Below are 16,025 nucleotides of genomic sequence, written 5' to 3'. Positions count from 1 at the left end.
ATTCGTACTGTACACCCTGTGCCTTCCTCCATTGTGCCTCTGCATTACCCGTAGTCAACAAGTCAAATTCTACATGTAGCCTTTGCCTTTCCCTGTACAGTCCCTCCTCCGGTGCCTCCGCATATTGTCTGTCCACCCTCAGAAGTTCTTTCAACAACCGCTCCCTTTCCCTCCCCTCCTGCTTTCCTTTATGTGCCCTAATAGATATCAGCTCCCCTCTAACCACTGCCTTCAGCGCCTCCCAGACCACTCCCACCTGGACCTCCCCATTATCATTGAGTTCCAAGTACCTTTCAATACACCCCCTCACCCTTAAACACCCCCCCTCATCTGCCAATAATCCCATGTCCATTCTTGAGGGTGGACGCTGTTGTTTTTCTTCCCCTATCTCCAGGTCCACCCAATGTGGAGCATGATCCGAAATGGCTATAGCCGTGTACTCCGTCCCCGTCACCTTTGGGATCAGTGCCCTTCCCAAAACAAAAAAATCTATTCGTGAATAAACTTTGTGGACATCGGAGAAAAACGAAAACTCCTTACTCCTAGGTCTACTATATCTCCAGGGGTCTACTCCTCCCATCTGCTCCATAAAGTCCTTAAGCACCCTAGCTGCAGCCGGCCTCCTTCCGGTCCTGGACCTCGATCTGTCCAGCCCTGGGTCCAGCACCGTATTAAAATCTCCACCCATTACCAACTTCCCCACTTCTAGGTCCGGGATTCGTCCTAACATACGCCTCATAAAGTTGGCATCATCCCAGTTCGGGGCATACACGTTCACTAATACCACCGCCTCCCCTTGCAATTTGCCACTCACCATCACGTATCTGCCCCCACTATCCGCCACTATAGTCTTTGCCTCAAACATTACCCGCTTCCCCACTCGTATGGCCACTCCCCTGTTTTTTGCGTCTAGCCCCGAATGAAACACCTGCCCCACCCATCCTTTGCGTAGTCCGACCTGATCTATCAGCTTCAGACGCGTCTCCTGAAGCATAACCACATCTGCCTTAAGTTTCTTTAGGTGTGCGAGTACCCGTGCCCTCTTAATCGGCCCATTCAGCCCTCTCACATTCCACGTGATCAACCGGGGTGGGGGGCTCTTTCCCCCTCCCCCCCCCCTTGACGACTAGCCATCTCCTTTTTCAATCCAGCTCCTCACCCGGTTCCCGCGTAGCCGTATCTCCCCCAAGCGGCGCCCCCCCCCTCCACCCCGACCACCCCCCCCCTCCACCCCGACCACCCCCCCCCATACCAGCTCCCCCTTCTCCCCAGCAGCAGCAGCAACCCAGTTAACCCCCCCCCCCGCTAGATCCCAAACTAGCGTAATTGCACCCCCCATGTTGCAAACTCTGGCCGACCTCGGCTTCCACCCGTGACCTCGGCTCACACTGAGCGAGGCCCCCTCCTTCCTGCTTCCCTGTTCCCGCCGTGATTACCATAGCGCGGGAACAAAGCCCGCGCTTCCCTTTTGGCCCCGCCCCCATTGGCCGGCGCCCTCAGCTCCTCATCCTCCCTCCCCCACGACATGGGGAAGAGAGAAAAGTTACAGGGTCGCAGGATTATCAACTTGGGAAGTCATCTCTTCCCCCTTTTCCCCCCCTTCATCCCACATATTCACCCCCCCACTTTGTCCCAAACGTTCTTTTTCTGGCCCGCTCACTCCAGTTTCTCCTCGACAATAAATGTCCATGCCTCATCTGCCGTTTCGAAGTAGTGGTGTTTCCCTTGATGTGTGACCCACAGTCATGCCGGTTGCAGCATTCCAAATTTAATCTTCCTTTTGTGCAGCACCGCCTTGGCCCGATTAAAGCTTGCCCTCCTTCTCGCCACCTCCGCACTCCAATCTTGATATACGCGGATCACCGCGTTCTCCCACCTACTGCTTCGAGTTTTCTTTGCCCATCTGAGGACCATCTCTCTGTCCTTGTATCGGAGAAATCTCACCACTATGGATCGAGGAATTTCTCCAGCCCTCGGTCTTCGCGCCATAACTCGATAGGCTCCCTCCACCTCCAGCGGACCCATCGGGGCCTCCGATCTCATTAACGAGTGCAGCATCGTGCTCACATATGCCCCGACGTCCGCCCCTTCTACACCTTCGGGAAGACCAAGAATCCTTAAATTCTTCCTCCTCGCATTATTCTCCAGCACCTCCAGCCTTTCCACACACCTTTTGTGTTGTGCCTCGTGCATCTCCGTTTTCACCACCAGGCCCTGTATGTCGTCCTCATTCTCAGCAGCCTTTGCCTTCACGACCCGAAGCTCCTGTTCCTGGGTCTTTTGCTCCTCCTTTAGCCCCTCAATCGCTTGTAATATCGGGGCCAACAGCTCCTTCTTCATCTCCTTTTTGAGTTCTTCCACGCAACGCCGCAGGAACTCTTGTTGGTCAGGGCCCCATATTAAACTGCCTCCTTCCGACGCCATCTTGCTTTGTGCCTGCCTTCCTGGCCGCTGCTCTAGAGGATCCACCGCAATCCGCTTTCCTCTCTTTTTTCCATCCGTGTCCAGGGGGGATTCCCTTCTGGATTACCGCAGTGTTTTTTGCCGTTAAAATTGCCGTTGGGGCTCCTATTAAGAGCCCAAAAGTCCGTTCCACCGGGAGCTGCCGAAACGTGCGACTTAGCTGGTCATCGCCACACCCGGAAGTCCGTAGGGTGCCCTTTTGTAGGTTCGGTACAGATTAGATGGGCTGAATGGCCTCCTGCACTGCAGGATTCTACGAAAACATGGTTGAGTAAGAACGGTTATGGTCCTTTCAGTTGTGATCGTTTGGGGTCAAAATTTTGGGAAACGTGTTAGAAGGTGGAAAGAAAGGCTGTACTTAAAAAATCCATTTTATATTCAGTTTCCAGTTTTTTTCCCAAAATCCTCCATCAACAACCTTTGGAACATATAAACTGTGAATCTCAAATGGGCCTGCCATCCTTGCCTCAAGGTTAGCATCAGTTTTATTTGTGAAGGGATCTACTGAACCGTGTGTCATTTTAGAGATAAGCATATCCACAGAAGAGACAAAATTTTGCAGATGCTAGAACAAATAAAAACCAAAATGCTGGAAATTCTTGGCACATCATCCATGGAGAGAAACAGCCACAGTTTCATCAAAACTGACAAATTTAACAGGTTTTAAGTACAGAAGCAGGAAAAGTGGGAAGGGGAGGAAAGAACAACAGGACAGTGGTGGGAAGCAGAAGAGATCCAAATGACAAAAGTGATGACAAGAGGGCGATAATGGGACAAGTGGGGAACAAAAATCTTTCTAGAAGAGCTGTAAATTCAAGCCACACAAGTGTCAGACAATGACTATCTGCAAAAACAGAGAACCTCCCCAGACATTCAACATTACCACAGATTCCCTCATCATTGACATCCTGGGTGGGGGGGTGGGTGTTATCATTCAACCATTGACCACAAACTGAACTGGACCAGCCATATAAATACTATGGCAACAAAAGCAGTCGAGAGGCTGGAAATTCTGCAGTAAGTAACTCACCTCCTGACTTCCCAAAGCCTGTCCTCCATCTATAAAGCGCAAGTCGGTAATATGATTGCATACTCTCTATTTGCCCAGATGAATGAAGCTCCACACCATCCAGGCCAAAGTAATCTGGTTGATTGGTACCTAATCTACCATTTTAAACCTTTGCTTTCTCCACCACTGGTGCACAGTTGCAGCTGTTTGTACCATATACAAAATGCAGTGCAGCAACTCGCCAAACCACTGACAGCAGCATCCAAACCCGCAATCTCTACCACCCAGAACAAAAGCAGTGGATGAATGGAAACACCAGCACCTGCAAGTTCCTCTCCAAGTCATACGCCATCCTCACTTGGAAGTATATCAGTGATCCTTCACTGTCACTGGGTCAAAACCTGAGAACCCCTTTCCTAATAACACTGTAGATGAGCCTACACAAGATGGACAGCAGCAGTTCAAGGCAGTTGCTCACCACCTTGAGGATAATTAAAGATGGACAAAGGTGGCTGGGCTTGGCAGCAGAACTCCCATCCCAAAGAATAATAGTAGCTATGATCTGAAATTTTTGAACCCTTGAATCAAAAGTGCCTGACTGAAAAGGTTCCTATTGAGCTTCCTTGCAATACTGTAGGAAGTTAGGATGCTATCGAGAATTAAAATGGTAAGCAATCGGCGTGGCATGGTGGCACAGTGGTTAGCACTTCTGCCTACGGCACTGAGGACCCAGGTTCGGTCCCGGGTCACTGTCTGTGTGGAGTTTGCATTCTTCCCGTGTCTGTGTGGGTTTCACCCCCACTACCCAAAGATGTGCAGGTTAGGTAGATTGGCCTCACTAAATTGGCCCTTAATTGGAAAAATTAATTGTTGGGTACTCTAGATTTAAAAAAAAGAAAAAATGGCAAGCAATCTGTTGTTTTCATCTCATGTCTAACCTGATTCGATACTGCTTTGCCTAGTGGTCCGAGCTAACCACCCACTCCCATCTCATCTGACTGACACCAACTGCACCCGGCCGATCACCATTCTCTGGGACGCTGAGCTAATAAACATTGAGATTAAAGATGAAGATATGGATCATGAAATATTGAAATATTTTATAATTAAATGGTCAAGGTATCCCAGCACCCTTCAGTATATTTTACTGTTAAGCTTGAACCCTATCTCCAGGTATGAATAAGATAGTTAGATAACAAAGGCAGAGAATGATAAACACCCAGGTCAAGAAAAGGCTAAAGAACTAATTGACGTCATAAAATGCCACAGTAAAAGATAAAAGATTGACCCATGCACTTTCAGCATAATAAACAAAAGATTAGAAGTGGGGTAAACCCAAATGCGTGGACTCAGCAAATTTACCCCAATGTATTCTGTTGTATATAGGCCCAACACAAGATATCCATTAGAACAAGACAAGAACCGGGTGTTGGGAGCCCATAGACAGGACCTGGTTGTGCTGTTTGTTTGGCAGGTTGATTGGCGGAGGGACGGGTTGTCTGGGATGGGGTTCAGAGTGCACCCTGGGTCAGCCAGAAGCACATTGGCAGCCTGGAAAGCAGATAGGGAGTTCTCTTTCTCTCATCTTCATCCGACGATAGTGGCAGCTGCGGTGGGGTTTGATGGGGGGGCGGGGGGGGGTCTGCTCAGCAGCTTTGTGATAGCTCAGATTAGGAACTTGTAATAGAGGTATGAAACCTGCATCTTGTTGACCTGCAACACAGCACCACATATGCAATGCTGTAGCTAAAAAGAGCAAAATCACTGAAATGTGGACATCGGGATAAATAATTCATTAGTACAGAAACTTGTGACCAAAACAGGTGACCACCCAATCATCAGCTATCACATGTACATTAATGCAGATGTCTCACTAATACAAGTATACATAGCATTGCTATTAAAATGAAGATTTTTGGTAGCAGATTAAATGAGGCAGATATAATATACCAAAATGCAAGAATCCAGAATATACAACAGAAGTTCCCTCATTCATTTTGAATAAACTGGCATCAAACCCCAGAAAAAGATTTTGATTGACATATTAAAGCTTGCTTTGAAAGTCCTCAGAAATCCTTTAAAAATAATTTACATTTATCCCTGATTCAACTTTGTTGTTTAATACTACAGACAATGATACAAGTAAATATACTTTTCAGTAGCTCTCTCAAAGACCGTTGTTTTCAAACTGAGATATTTCAGCCCTTTGGAAATTTGTGACCGATTTCATAGAGTTCTGCACAGGAAGCAGTAAAGAAAGACAACATCTAAGAAGTTGGGGCAGCACGGTAGCATAGTAGTTAGCGCAATTGCTTCGCAGCTCCAGGGTCCCAGGTTCGATTCCCGACTGGGTCACTGTCTGTGCGGAGTCTGCACGTTCTCCCCGTGTGTGCGTGGGTTTCCTCTGGGTGCTCCGGTTTCCTTCCACAGTCCAAAGATGTGCGGGTTAGGTGCATTGGCCATGATAAATTGCCCTTAGTGTCCAAAAAGGTGAAGTGGGAGTTGCTGGGTTGTGGGGATAGGGTAGATACGTGGGCTTGACTGGGTTGCTCTTTGTAGGGGCCGGTGCAGACTTGATGGGCCGTGTGGCCTCCTTCTGCACTGTAAATTCTATAATAAGTACCTTTGAGATGATACCAAAAAATGCTTTGAACTACACTTTACTGTTCAGGTCACATGTAATCATTCAACAATTATCTATAAGTTTAGGTCCTGGGAGGATGCCTTTGGTTTATCAAAGCAGGTGTCTCTCAGGTGCAGATCTAAACCATCCTTTGTGATGTGCCCATCAGACACAATACAGTAACTTGAACAACAGATGACAAATAAATATATAATTAATTATGGATTAGCCGTCTTTAGCTTGAAAAGCTGTGAACAGAAAAAATGCACTTTTGGTATCTTCATCATTGGCAGGAAGGGGGACTGTGGTGTACTTGAACAAATCAACATTTAGAGGGAGAAGGTATCAATGGTTTTAGCAGACAATGGATAGTACGAAGTCTTACAACACCAGGTTAAAGTCCAACAGGTTTGTTTCGATGTCACTAGCTTTCGGAGCTTTGCTCCTTCCTCAGGTGAATGAAGAGGTATGTTCCAGAAACATATATATAGACAAATTCAAAGATGCCAAACAATGCTTGGAATGCGACCATTAGCAGGTGATTAAATCTTTACAGATCCAGAGATGGGGTAACCCCAGGTTAAAGAGGTGTGAATTGTAAAAATGGATAAATCCCCAGGCCCAGATGAGATGTATCCCTGCCTTCTGTGGGAAGTAAGAGAGATTGTAGAGCCACTGACAATAATTTTGAAATATTCTTTGGTCACAAGAGGTACCAGGTAATATGGTATTATTCAAGAAGAGAAATAGGCAAGTAGAGAAAAAACAGGAAATTAGAGGCCAGTGAGTCTAACTTTTGTGGTAAGGAAACTATTGGAAAAAATTCTGAGAGTCAGAATTCATCTCTTGGGGAGGCAAGGATTAATCAAGGATAGTCAGCTTTGTCAAAGGGAGATAAGTCTCACAAATGTGACTGAATTTTGAAAGGAGGTGACTAGGTATGTAGATGAGGGTAGTGCAGTTGATGTAGTCCACATGGATTTCAGTAAGGCTTTTGACAAGGTCTTGCATGGGGGAGTGGTCAAAAAGGTAAATGCCCATGGGATCCAGGGCAATTTGACAAATTGGATCCAAAATTGGCTTAGTGGCAGGAGGCAGAGGGTGATGGCTGAACTTGTGACTGGAAGTCTGTGACCAGTGGTGTTTCGCAGGGATTGGTGCTGGGTTCCTTGCTGTTTGTAGTGTACTGTAATGAATTGGATGCGAAAGTAGGAAGTTTGCAGATGATACAAAAATTGGTGATGCGGTAAATAGTGAGGAGGAAAGCCTTAGATTACAGGATTTAGATAAAATCATAGTATTTACAGTGCAGAAGGAGGCCATTTGGCCCATCAAGTCTGCACCAGCCCATGGAAAGAGCACCCTACCTAAGCCCATACCTACACTCTAACCCCACACCTTCAGTCTATCCCCGTAACCCCATCTAACGTTTTTTGGACACTAAGGACAATTTAGCATAGTCAATCCACCTAACCTGCACATCTTTGGACTTTGGGAGGAAACCGGAGCACCCACGCAGACACGGGGAGAACGTGCAGACTCTGCACAGACAGTGACCCAAGCCGGGAATCGATCCTGGGACCCTGGAGTTGTGAAGCAACTGTGCTAGCCACTGTGCTGCCATGAACTTTGAGGAATAGGGAAAGAGATGAGTTGAATGCGTGGCTACAGGGATGGTGCAGGAGGGAGGGTTTCAGATTTCTGGATAACTGGGGCTCATTCTGTGGTCGGTTGGACCTCTAGAAACAGGATGGTCTACACCTGGACTAGAGGGGTACCAATATCCTGGGGGGGGGGGAGAAATTTGCTAATGCTCTTCGGGAGGGTTTAAACTAGTTCAGCAGGGGCTTGGGAACCTGAATTGTAGCTCCAGTATACAGGAGATTGAGAGTAGTGCGGTCATGAGTAAGGTTTTAAAGTTGCAGGAGTGTACTGGCAGGCAGGAAGGTGGTTTAAAGTGTGTCTTCTTCAATGCCAGGAGCATCCGGAATAAGGTGGGTGAACTTGCAGCATGGGTTGGTACCTGGGACTTCGATGTTGTGGCCATTTCGGAGACATGGATAGAGCAGGGACAGGAATGGTTGTTGCAGGTGCCGGGGTTTAGATATTTCAGTAAGCTCAGGGAAGGTGGTAAAAGAGGGGGAGGGGTGGCATTGTTAGTCAAGGACAGTATTACGGTGGCAGAAAGGACGTTTGATGAGGACTCGTCAATTGAGGTAGTATGGGCTGAGGTTAGAAACAGGAAAGGAGAGGTCACCCTGTTAGGGGTTTTCTATAAGCCTCTGAAAAGTTCCAGAGATGTAGATGAAAGGATTGCAAAGATGATTCTGGATAGGAGCGAAAGCAACAGGGTAGTTGTTTATGGGGGACTTTAACTTTCCAAATATTGACTGGAAACGCTATAGTTCGAGTACTTTAGATGGGTCCGTTTTTGTCCAATGTGTGCAGGAGGGTTTCCTGACACAGTATGTAGATAGGCCAACGAGAGACAAGGCCGTATTGGAACTGGTACTGGATAATGAACCAGGACAGGTGTTAGATTTGGAGGTAGGTGAGCACTTTGGTGATAGTGACCACAATTCGATTACGTTTACTTTAGTGATGGAAAGGGATAGGTATATGCCGCAGGGCAAGAGTTATATCTGGGGGAAAGGCAATTATGATGCGATAAGGCAAGACTTAGGATGCATCGGATGGAGAGGAAAACTGCAGGGGATGGGCACAATGGAAATGTGGAGCTTGTTCAAGGAACAGCTACTGTGTGTCCTTGATAAGCATGTGCCTGTCAGGCAGTGAGGAAGTGGTCGAGCAAGGGAACCTTGGTTTACTAAGGCAGTCAAAACACTTGTCAAGAGGAAGAAGGAGGCTTATGTAAAGATGAGACATGAAGGTTCAGTAAGGGCGCTCAAGAGTTACAAGTTAGCTAGGAAGGACCGAAAGAGAGAGCTAAGAGGAGCCAGGAGGGGACATGAGAAGTCTTTGGCAGGTAGGATCAAGGATAACCCTAAAGCTTTCTATAGATATGTCAGGAATAAAAGAATGACTAGGGTAAGAGTAGGGCCAGTCAAGGACAGTAGTGGGAAGTTGTGCTTGGAGTCCGAGGAGATAGGAGAGGTGCTAAATGAATATTTTTCGTCAGTATTCACACAGGAAAAAGACAATGTTGTCGAGAATACTGAGATTCAGGCTACTAGACTAGAAGGGCTTGATGTTCATAAGGAGGAGGTGTTAACAATTCTGGAAAGGGTGAAAATAGATAAGTCCCCTGGGCCGGATGGGATTTATCCTAGGATTCTCTGGGAAGAAAGGGAGGAGATTGCTGAGCCTTTGGCTTTGATCTTTAAGTCATCTTTGTCAACAGGAATAGTGCCAGAAGACTGGAGGATAGCAAATGTTGTCCCCTTGTTCAAGAAGGGGAGTAGAGACAACCCCGGTAACTATAGACCAGTGAGCCTTACTTCTGTTGTGGGCAAAATCTTGGAAAGGTTTAAAGAGATGGGGTGTATAATCACCTGGAAAGGAATAATTTGATTAGAGATAGTCAACACGGTTTTGTGAAGGGTAGGTCGTGCCTCACAAACCTTATTGAGTTCTTTGAGAAGGTGACCAAACAGGTGGACAAGGGTAAAGCAGTTGATGTGGTGTATATGGATTTCAGTAAGCGTTTGAACAAGAACAAAGAACAAAGAAATGTACAGCACAGGAACAGGCCCTTCGGCCCTCCAAGCCCGTGCCGACCATACTGCCCGACTAAACTACAATCTTCTACACTTCCTGGGTCCGTATCCTTCTATTCCCATCCTATTCATATATTTGTCAAGATGCCCCTTAAATGTCCCTATCGTCCCTGCCTCCACTACCTCCTCCGGTAGTGAGTTCCAGGCACCCACTACCCTCTGCGTAAAAAACTTGCCTCGTACATCTACTCTAAACTTTGCCCCTCTCACCTTAAACCTATGCCCCCTAGTAATTGACCCCTCTACCCTGGGGAAAAGCCTCTGACTATCCACTCTGTCTATGCCCCTCATAATTTTGTATACCTCTATCAGGTCGCCCCTCAACCTCCTTCGTTCCAGTGAGAACAAACCGAGTTTATTCAATCGCTCCTCATAGCTTATGCCCTCCATACCAGGCAACATTCTGGTAAATCTCTTCTGCACCCTCTCTAAAGCCTCCACATCCTTCTGGTAGTGTGGCGACCAGAATTGAACACTATACTCCAAGTGTGGCCTAACTAAGGTTCTATACAGCTGCAACATGACTTGCCAATTCTTATACTCAATGCCCCGGCCAATGAAGGCAAGCATGCCGTATGCCTTCTTGACTACCTTCTCCACCTGTGTAGCCCCTTTCAGTGATCTGTGGACCTGTACTCCTAGATCTCTTTGACTTTCAATACTCTTGAGGGTTCTACCATTCACTGTATATTCCCTACCTGCATTAGCCCTTCCAAAATGCATTACCTCACATTTGTCCAGGTTAAACTCCATCTGCCATCTCTCCGCCCAAGTCTCCAGACAATCTAAATCCTGCTGTATCCTCAGACAGTCCTCATCGCTATCCGCAATTCCACCAACCTTTGTGTCGTCTGCAAACTTACTAATCAGACCAGTTACATTTTCCTCCAAATCATTTATATATACTACAAAGAGCAAAGGTCCCAGCACTGATCCCTGTGGAACACCACTGGTCACAGCCCTCCAATTAGAAAAGCATCCCTCCATTGCTACCCTCTGCCTTCTATGGCCTAGCCAGTTCTGTATCCACCTTGCCAGTTCACCCCTGATCCCGTGTGACTTCACCTTTTGTACTAGTCTACCATGAGGGACCTTGTCAAAGGCCTTACTGAAGTCCATATAGACAACATCTACTGCCCTACCTGCATCAATCATCTTAGTGACCTCCTCGAAAAACTCTATTAAGTTAGTGAGACACGACCTCCCCTTCACAAAACCGTGCTGCCTCTCACTAATACTTGATAAGGTTCCCCACGGTAGGTTACTGCAGAAAATACGGAAGCATGGGATTCAGGGAGATTTAGCAGTTTGGATCAGAAATTGGCAAGCTGGAAGAAGACAAAGGGTGGTGGTTGATGGGAAGTGTTCAGACAGGAGTCCAGTTACTAGTGGTGTATCACAAGGATCTGTTTTGGGGCCACTGCTGTTTGTCATTTTTATAAATGACCTGGAGGAGGGCGTAGAAGGATGGGTGAGTAAATTTGCAGATGACACTAAAGTCGGTGGAGTTGTGGACAGTGCGGAAGGATGTTACAAGTTACAGAGGGACATAGATAAGCTGCAGTGCTGGGCTGAGAGGTGGCAAATGGAGTTTAATGCAGAAAAGTGTGAGGTGATTCATTTTGGAAGGAATAACAGGAAGACAGAGTACTGGGCTAATGGTAAGATTCTTGGCAGTGTGGATGAGCAGAGAGATCTCGGTGTCCATGTACATAGATCCCTGAAAGTTGCCACCCAGAGGGTTGTTAAGAAGGCGTACGGTGTGTTAGCTTTTATTGGTAGAGGGATTGAGTTTCGGAGCCATGAGGTCATGTTGCAGCTGTACAAAACTCTGGTGCGGCCGCATTTGGAGTATTGCGTGCAATTCTGGTCACCGCATTATCGGAAGGATGTGGAAGCATTGGAAAGGGTGTAGAGGAGATTTACCAGAATGTTGCCTGGTATGGAGGGAAGATCTTATGAGGAAAGGCTGAGGGACTTGAGGCTAGTTTCGTTAGAGAGAAGAAGGTTAAGAGGTGACTTAATTGAGGCATACAAGATGATCAGAGGATTGGATAGGGTGGACAGTGAGAGCTATTTTCCCCGGATGGTGATGTCTAGCATGAGGGGACATATCTATCTCCCCTCAATTTAAAGCTATGACAGACGTCAGAGGTAGGTTCTTTACTCAGAGAGTAGTAAGGGTGCGGAATGCCCTGCCTGCAACAGTAGTGGACTCGCCAACACTAAGGGTATTCAAATGGTCATTGGATAGACATATGGGCGATAAGGGAATAGTGTAAATGGGCTTGAGTGGTTTCACAGGTCGGCGCAACATCGAGGGCTGAAGGGCCTGTACTGCGCTGTAATGTTCTATGCTGCCCAGGTGGGCTGGTTAGATGGGCGGAACAGTGTCAAATGGAATTTAACCCTGAAAAGTGTGAGGTAATGTATTTTCGGAGGACTAACAAGGCAAGGGAATACCCCTTGAATGGTAAGACCCTAGGAAGTACTTAGGGTACTTCCCTAAGAGGGTCAGAGGCACCTCTGGTGTGCATGTTCATAGATCCCTGAAGTCAGCAGGACAGGTAGATAAGGTGGTTAGAGGGCATATGGGATACTTGCCTTTATTAACCAAGGCATAGAGCATAAGGGTAGGAAGGTTATGATGGAGCTGTATAAAACACTGGTTAGGCCATAGCTGGAATACTGTGTGCAGTTCTGGTCACCACACTGAGGAAGGAAGTAATTGCACTACAGAGGATGCAGAGAATATTCACCAGGATGTTGTCTGGGCTGGAGCATATCAGCTGTCAAGAGAACATGGATAGGCTGGGATTGTTTTCTTTGGAGCAGAGAAGGCGGAGGGGAGATCTAATTGAGGTGTATAAAATTGAGGGGCATAAGTAGGGTAGATGAGAAGGAACCTTTCCCCTTAGTGGAGGGGCCAGTAACCAAAGGGCATAGATTTAAGGGCAGAAAGTTTATAGGATATGTGACAAAAAACGTTTTCAGCCAGAGCTGGTGGAAATCTGGAACTCACTGCCTGAAAGGTAGAAATGGGAACACTCACAACATTTAAGTATTTAGATGAGCATTTGAAATGCCATAGCATACAAGGCTATAGGCCAAGTGCTGGAAAGTGGGACTAGAGAAATAGGTGCTTGATGGCCAGCACCGACACGATGGGCTATAGGGCTTCTTTCTGTGCTGGAACAACTCTGACTCTATTACACAAATTTCAGTTCAGCTTTTTACGTAAGCATGTTCTTAATATGAAAGTCACTCAGGGAAGCAACAAATGTGCCTGCTGATTTTTATGAATGTTTAACAACCTATGGTTAAGATATTGCAGCAATCTTAGAATTTCTATAGATAAATTACATTACAACAGATGTCAGGGCACAATTTACATCACATCTTTCTGGGTTTGAGGAAGGGTGTAGGAGTGAATACTAGGGATCCTCAACATTGTAAATCACTATTTTTAAGGTTCTTAGAGGAGAGCATGGCGATTGACTTTGCAAAATACATTTAGAAACATTCTCTATATACACATTTAAAAATCAAATCTTTCTCACATCTTGTACATTTGAATCGAATAACGATAGGAAGCCACAGCTGAGATGTTTCCAAATTCAAACCGATCTGCACCCAGCTGCCAGGTTCTCCAAAAAGATAGAACTCAGTTAAGAGTTGCTAGCCAAGTGCTTTGATTTATATAAAACACAATAAAGTTTTTTAAAAAGTCCCAAAACCTTGAGTTTAGCATAAAAGATTTTTAAAAAAAGGAATAAACAGATGGCACGGCAGGATCAACTGGATGAAAGTGCTCTTGCTGTTTTGCTAAAAATAAGGATTCCCCCACAAAAGGTGCTTCTATTACATCGGCTCACATCTTCTTTACTGTCAATATTTGACCAAGTAAAATGGTTCGAAGTTAAAATCCTTTCTTGGGCGAGAGGCAGAACCAGAGATTTCAGTCTCTTGGGAGATGAAGTTACAGGGGGTTTCTCTCTCATGGGGTCCCTGGAGGTGTGGCAAATCCAGAGTTCTCACTGTCGCTGGTGGATGGTGATCGTGGAGCACTCTCAATTGGGCTCTTCGTATTGCGGAATTTATTCAGCAATGTTGTATTAAAAGTAGATGCAGGAGAGCTCATTTCCCCCTCCTTTGCTCGGTGGCTCTTAGGGATTTTTGACGGAGTTCCACCTGGAGATCTACCAGAGAAGCAAATTATTCTTCAGAACAAATAGCAGACTTTTAACATCTAATAAATTAAAAAAGTCATTTAAATATGAGATGAATAGTACATAGGCTACAGAGCTGGGCCGAGCTTCCAAGTTGAATCTAGCAAAGCTGGTGGAGGAAATGAAGGAGGACTTTACGAGGTGGGATGTGTTGCCTTTGTTATTGGCTGGAAGGGTCCCGAGGGTAAAGACAACGGTGTTGCTGAAGTTTTTGGGTGTGTTTCAGAATCTCCCGATTTTCATGCCCAGGTCTTTTTTTTAAGTTGGGTCAATAAGATGATTCTGGGGTTCGTGTGGGCGACCAGGAGTGTGTTTTGGAAAGGGATAGGCGTTTGGGGGGTGGGGGGGGGAGATGGCGCTGCCAAATTATTTTTGGGTGGCGAACATGACTATGGGTCGGAAGTGGGCAGTAGAGGAGTGGTTGGTGTGAGGACGGATGAAGGAGGCTTCGGGAAAAGGGACCAGTCTAAGGGCGCTATTATTGGCACCTCTTCCATTCTCACCAGCCAGCTACTCCATGAGACTGGTGATGGTATCAGCATTGTGGGTGTGGAACCAATGTTGGCAGCACTGTAGGATGGAAGGCATGTCCCTGTGGGCAACCATTTGTGGCAACCATAGGTTGGTCCTGGAGGAGTTGGGTGCGAGGTATCTGTGGTGGGGGCAGTTGGGGATAGAGTATTTCTGGGACCTGTTTGTGGGGGGTAAGTTTGCAGAATTGAAAGAGCTTGAGGTGGTGTACCTGCTGCAGAAGGGGAATGTGTTCAGGTACCTGCAGTGAAGGACTTAATGAGGAAGGAATTGGGTTCGTCCCCGCAGCTGCTACCTCCAGCGCTACAGGATAAGCTGCTGTATGAGAATGAGATAGGCAATGGCAAGGTGTCAGATATATATGAAGGAGGAGCTAGGAGATGCAATGCAAGCTGGGGTTGTGGAGTGAGGCTCTGTGGAGGATAAACCCGTCCTAGTCATGTGCAAGACTGATCCTCATACAGTTTAAGGTGGTGCATAGGGCTCACATGACGGGGTCTAGGATGAGCTGTTTTTTTTCCAGGGCTGGAAGATGTGTGGGCAGTGTGCAGGGCAACCGGCAAACCATGTCCATATGCTTTGGGCATGTCCGAGGTTGGAGGGTTCAGGAAAGTTTACCAATGTAATGTCGAAGATTTTGGGAGTGGAGGTGGTGCTAAGCCTGTGCATGGCAGCATTTGGGACGGAGGATCTGGGAGTGCAGGTGGGGAGAGAGGCTGATGTGATAGCCCGGAGGCGGATCATGCTGTGCTGGCAGATCTCGGAGCCGCCGTCAGTGGGGCATGGGTGAGCGACTTAGCAGAGTTCCTCCATCTAGAAAAAAAATCAAGTTCTCCATAAGAGGGGTGGAGGAGGGGTTCTCCGCAAGGTGGAGGCTGTTGATTGATTTCTTTAAGAGCTCTAACACGTCGGTGGTGGTGGGGTTATTTGTGTTTTGTTTGGGTTTTGGGGGATGGGGTAAAAAAAAGTGGGTGATATGGCAGGCTAGTGTTAATTGTGTATAGTTTACTGGTGCTGCTGTTGTTTGCTTGTTTCTTTTCTGTATATATTTGAAAGTACCTCCTATAAAATATTTTTTAAAAAAAGTATATAGACCGAGTAAACTGGTGTTTAATTAATTTATTGTCCAACACGTAACAAAATTATGTTATTGCTAGAGTATTTTAGACGATAAATGCAGAGCTTTGATGGTATATTGTTGCTGTGATGCAGTAGGAATTGAAGCAGTTTGAGGTGATTAATTTGAGAGTGTCAAAGATTGAAGAGTATTCCACATTAAAGCAAACTGATTGAAGTGTGTTTTTTATCCATGAACCACTGAGACCAACGTTAAGCAATCCTCACAATACAACTTTTTTTTTTTAAAATCTGAAAATTAACCATTAATTTTAGATTGGGTCTCAAAGCCACACGCTGCTACAATTAACCAAAAC

The 16,025-nt window shown here is 46.3% G+C and overlaps 2 protein-coding genes across 6 annotated transcripts in view; one reads left to right on the top strand and one right to left on the bottom strand.

The window, feature by feature from the left end:
• sirt4 (sirtuin 4) overlaps positions 1-16,025 on the top strand; it is a 61,841-nt gene that overhangs the window by 21,550 nt on the left and 24,266 nt on the right. The window lies entirely within an intron of this gene.
• The window catches only part of LOC140409832 (uncharacterized), a 53,668-nt gene continuing 50,758 nt past the window's right edge, over positions 13,116-16,025 (bottom strand). For all 4 annotated transcript variants that reach the window (XM_072498005.1, XM_072498006.1, XM_072498007.1 and 1 more), the window contains one exon: positions 13,116-14,031. In XM_072498005.1, the coding sequence (XP_072354106.1) occupies positions 13,830-14,031 (202 nt within the window). In that variant the 3' untranslated portion in view covers positions 13,116-13,829. The remainder of the gene's footprint in view (positions 14,032-16,025) is intronic.

The sequence above is a fragment of the Scyliorhinus torazame genome, chromosome 1 (assembly GCF_047496885.1).
Source record: "Scyliorhinus torazame isolate Kashiwa2021f chromosome 1, sScyTor2.1, whole genome shotgun sequence".
Taxonomy (NCBI): Eukaryota; Metazoa; Chordata; class Chondrichthyes; order Carcharhiniformes; family Scyliorhinidae; genus Scyliorhinus; species Scyliorhinus torazame.
The sequence above is the reverse complement of the archived record's forward strand: the minus strand, read 5'-3'. Positions and strand labels throughout refer to the sequence as shown.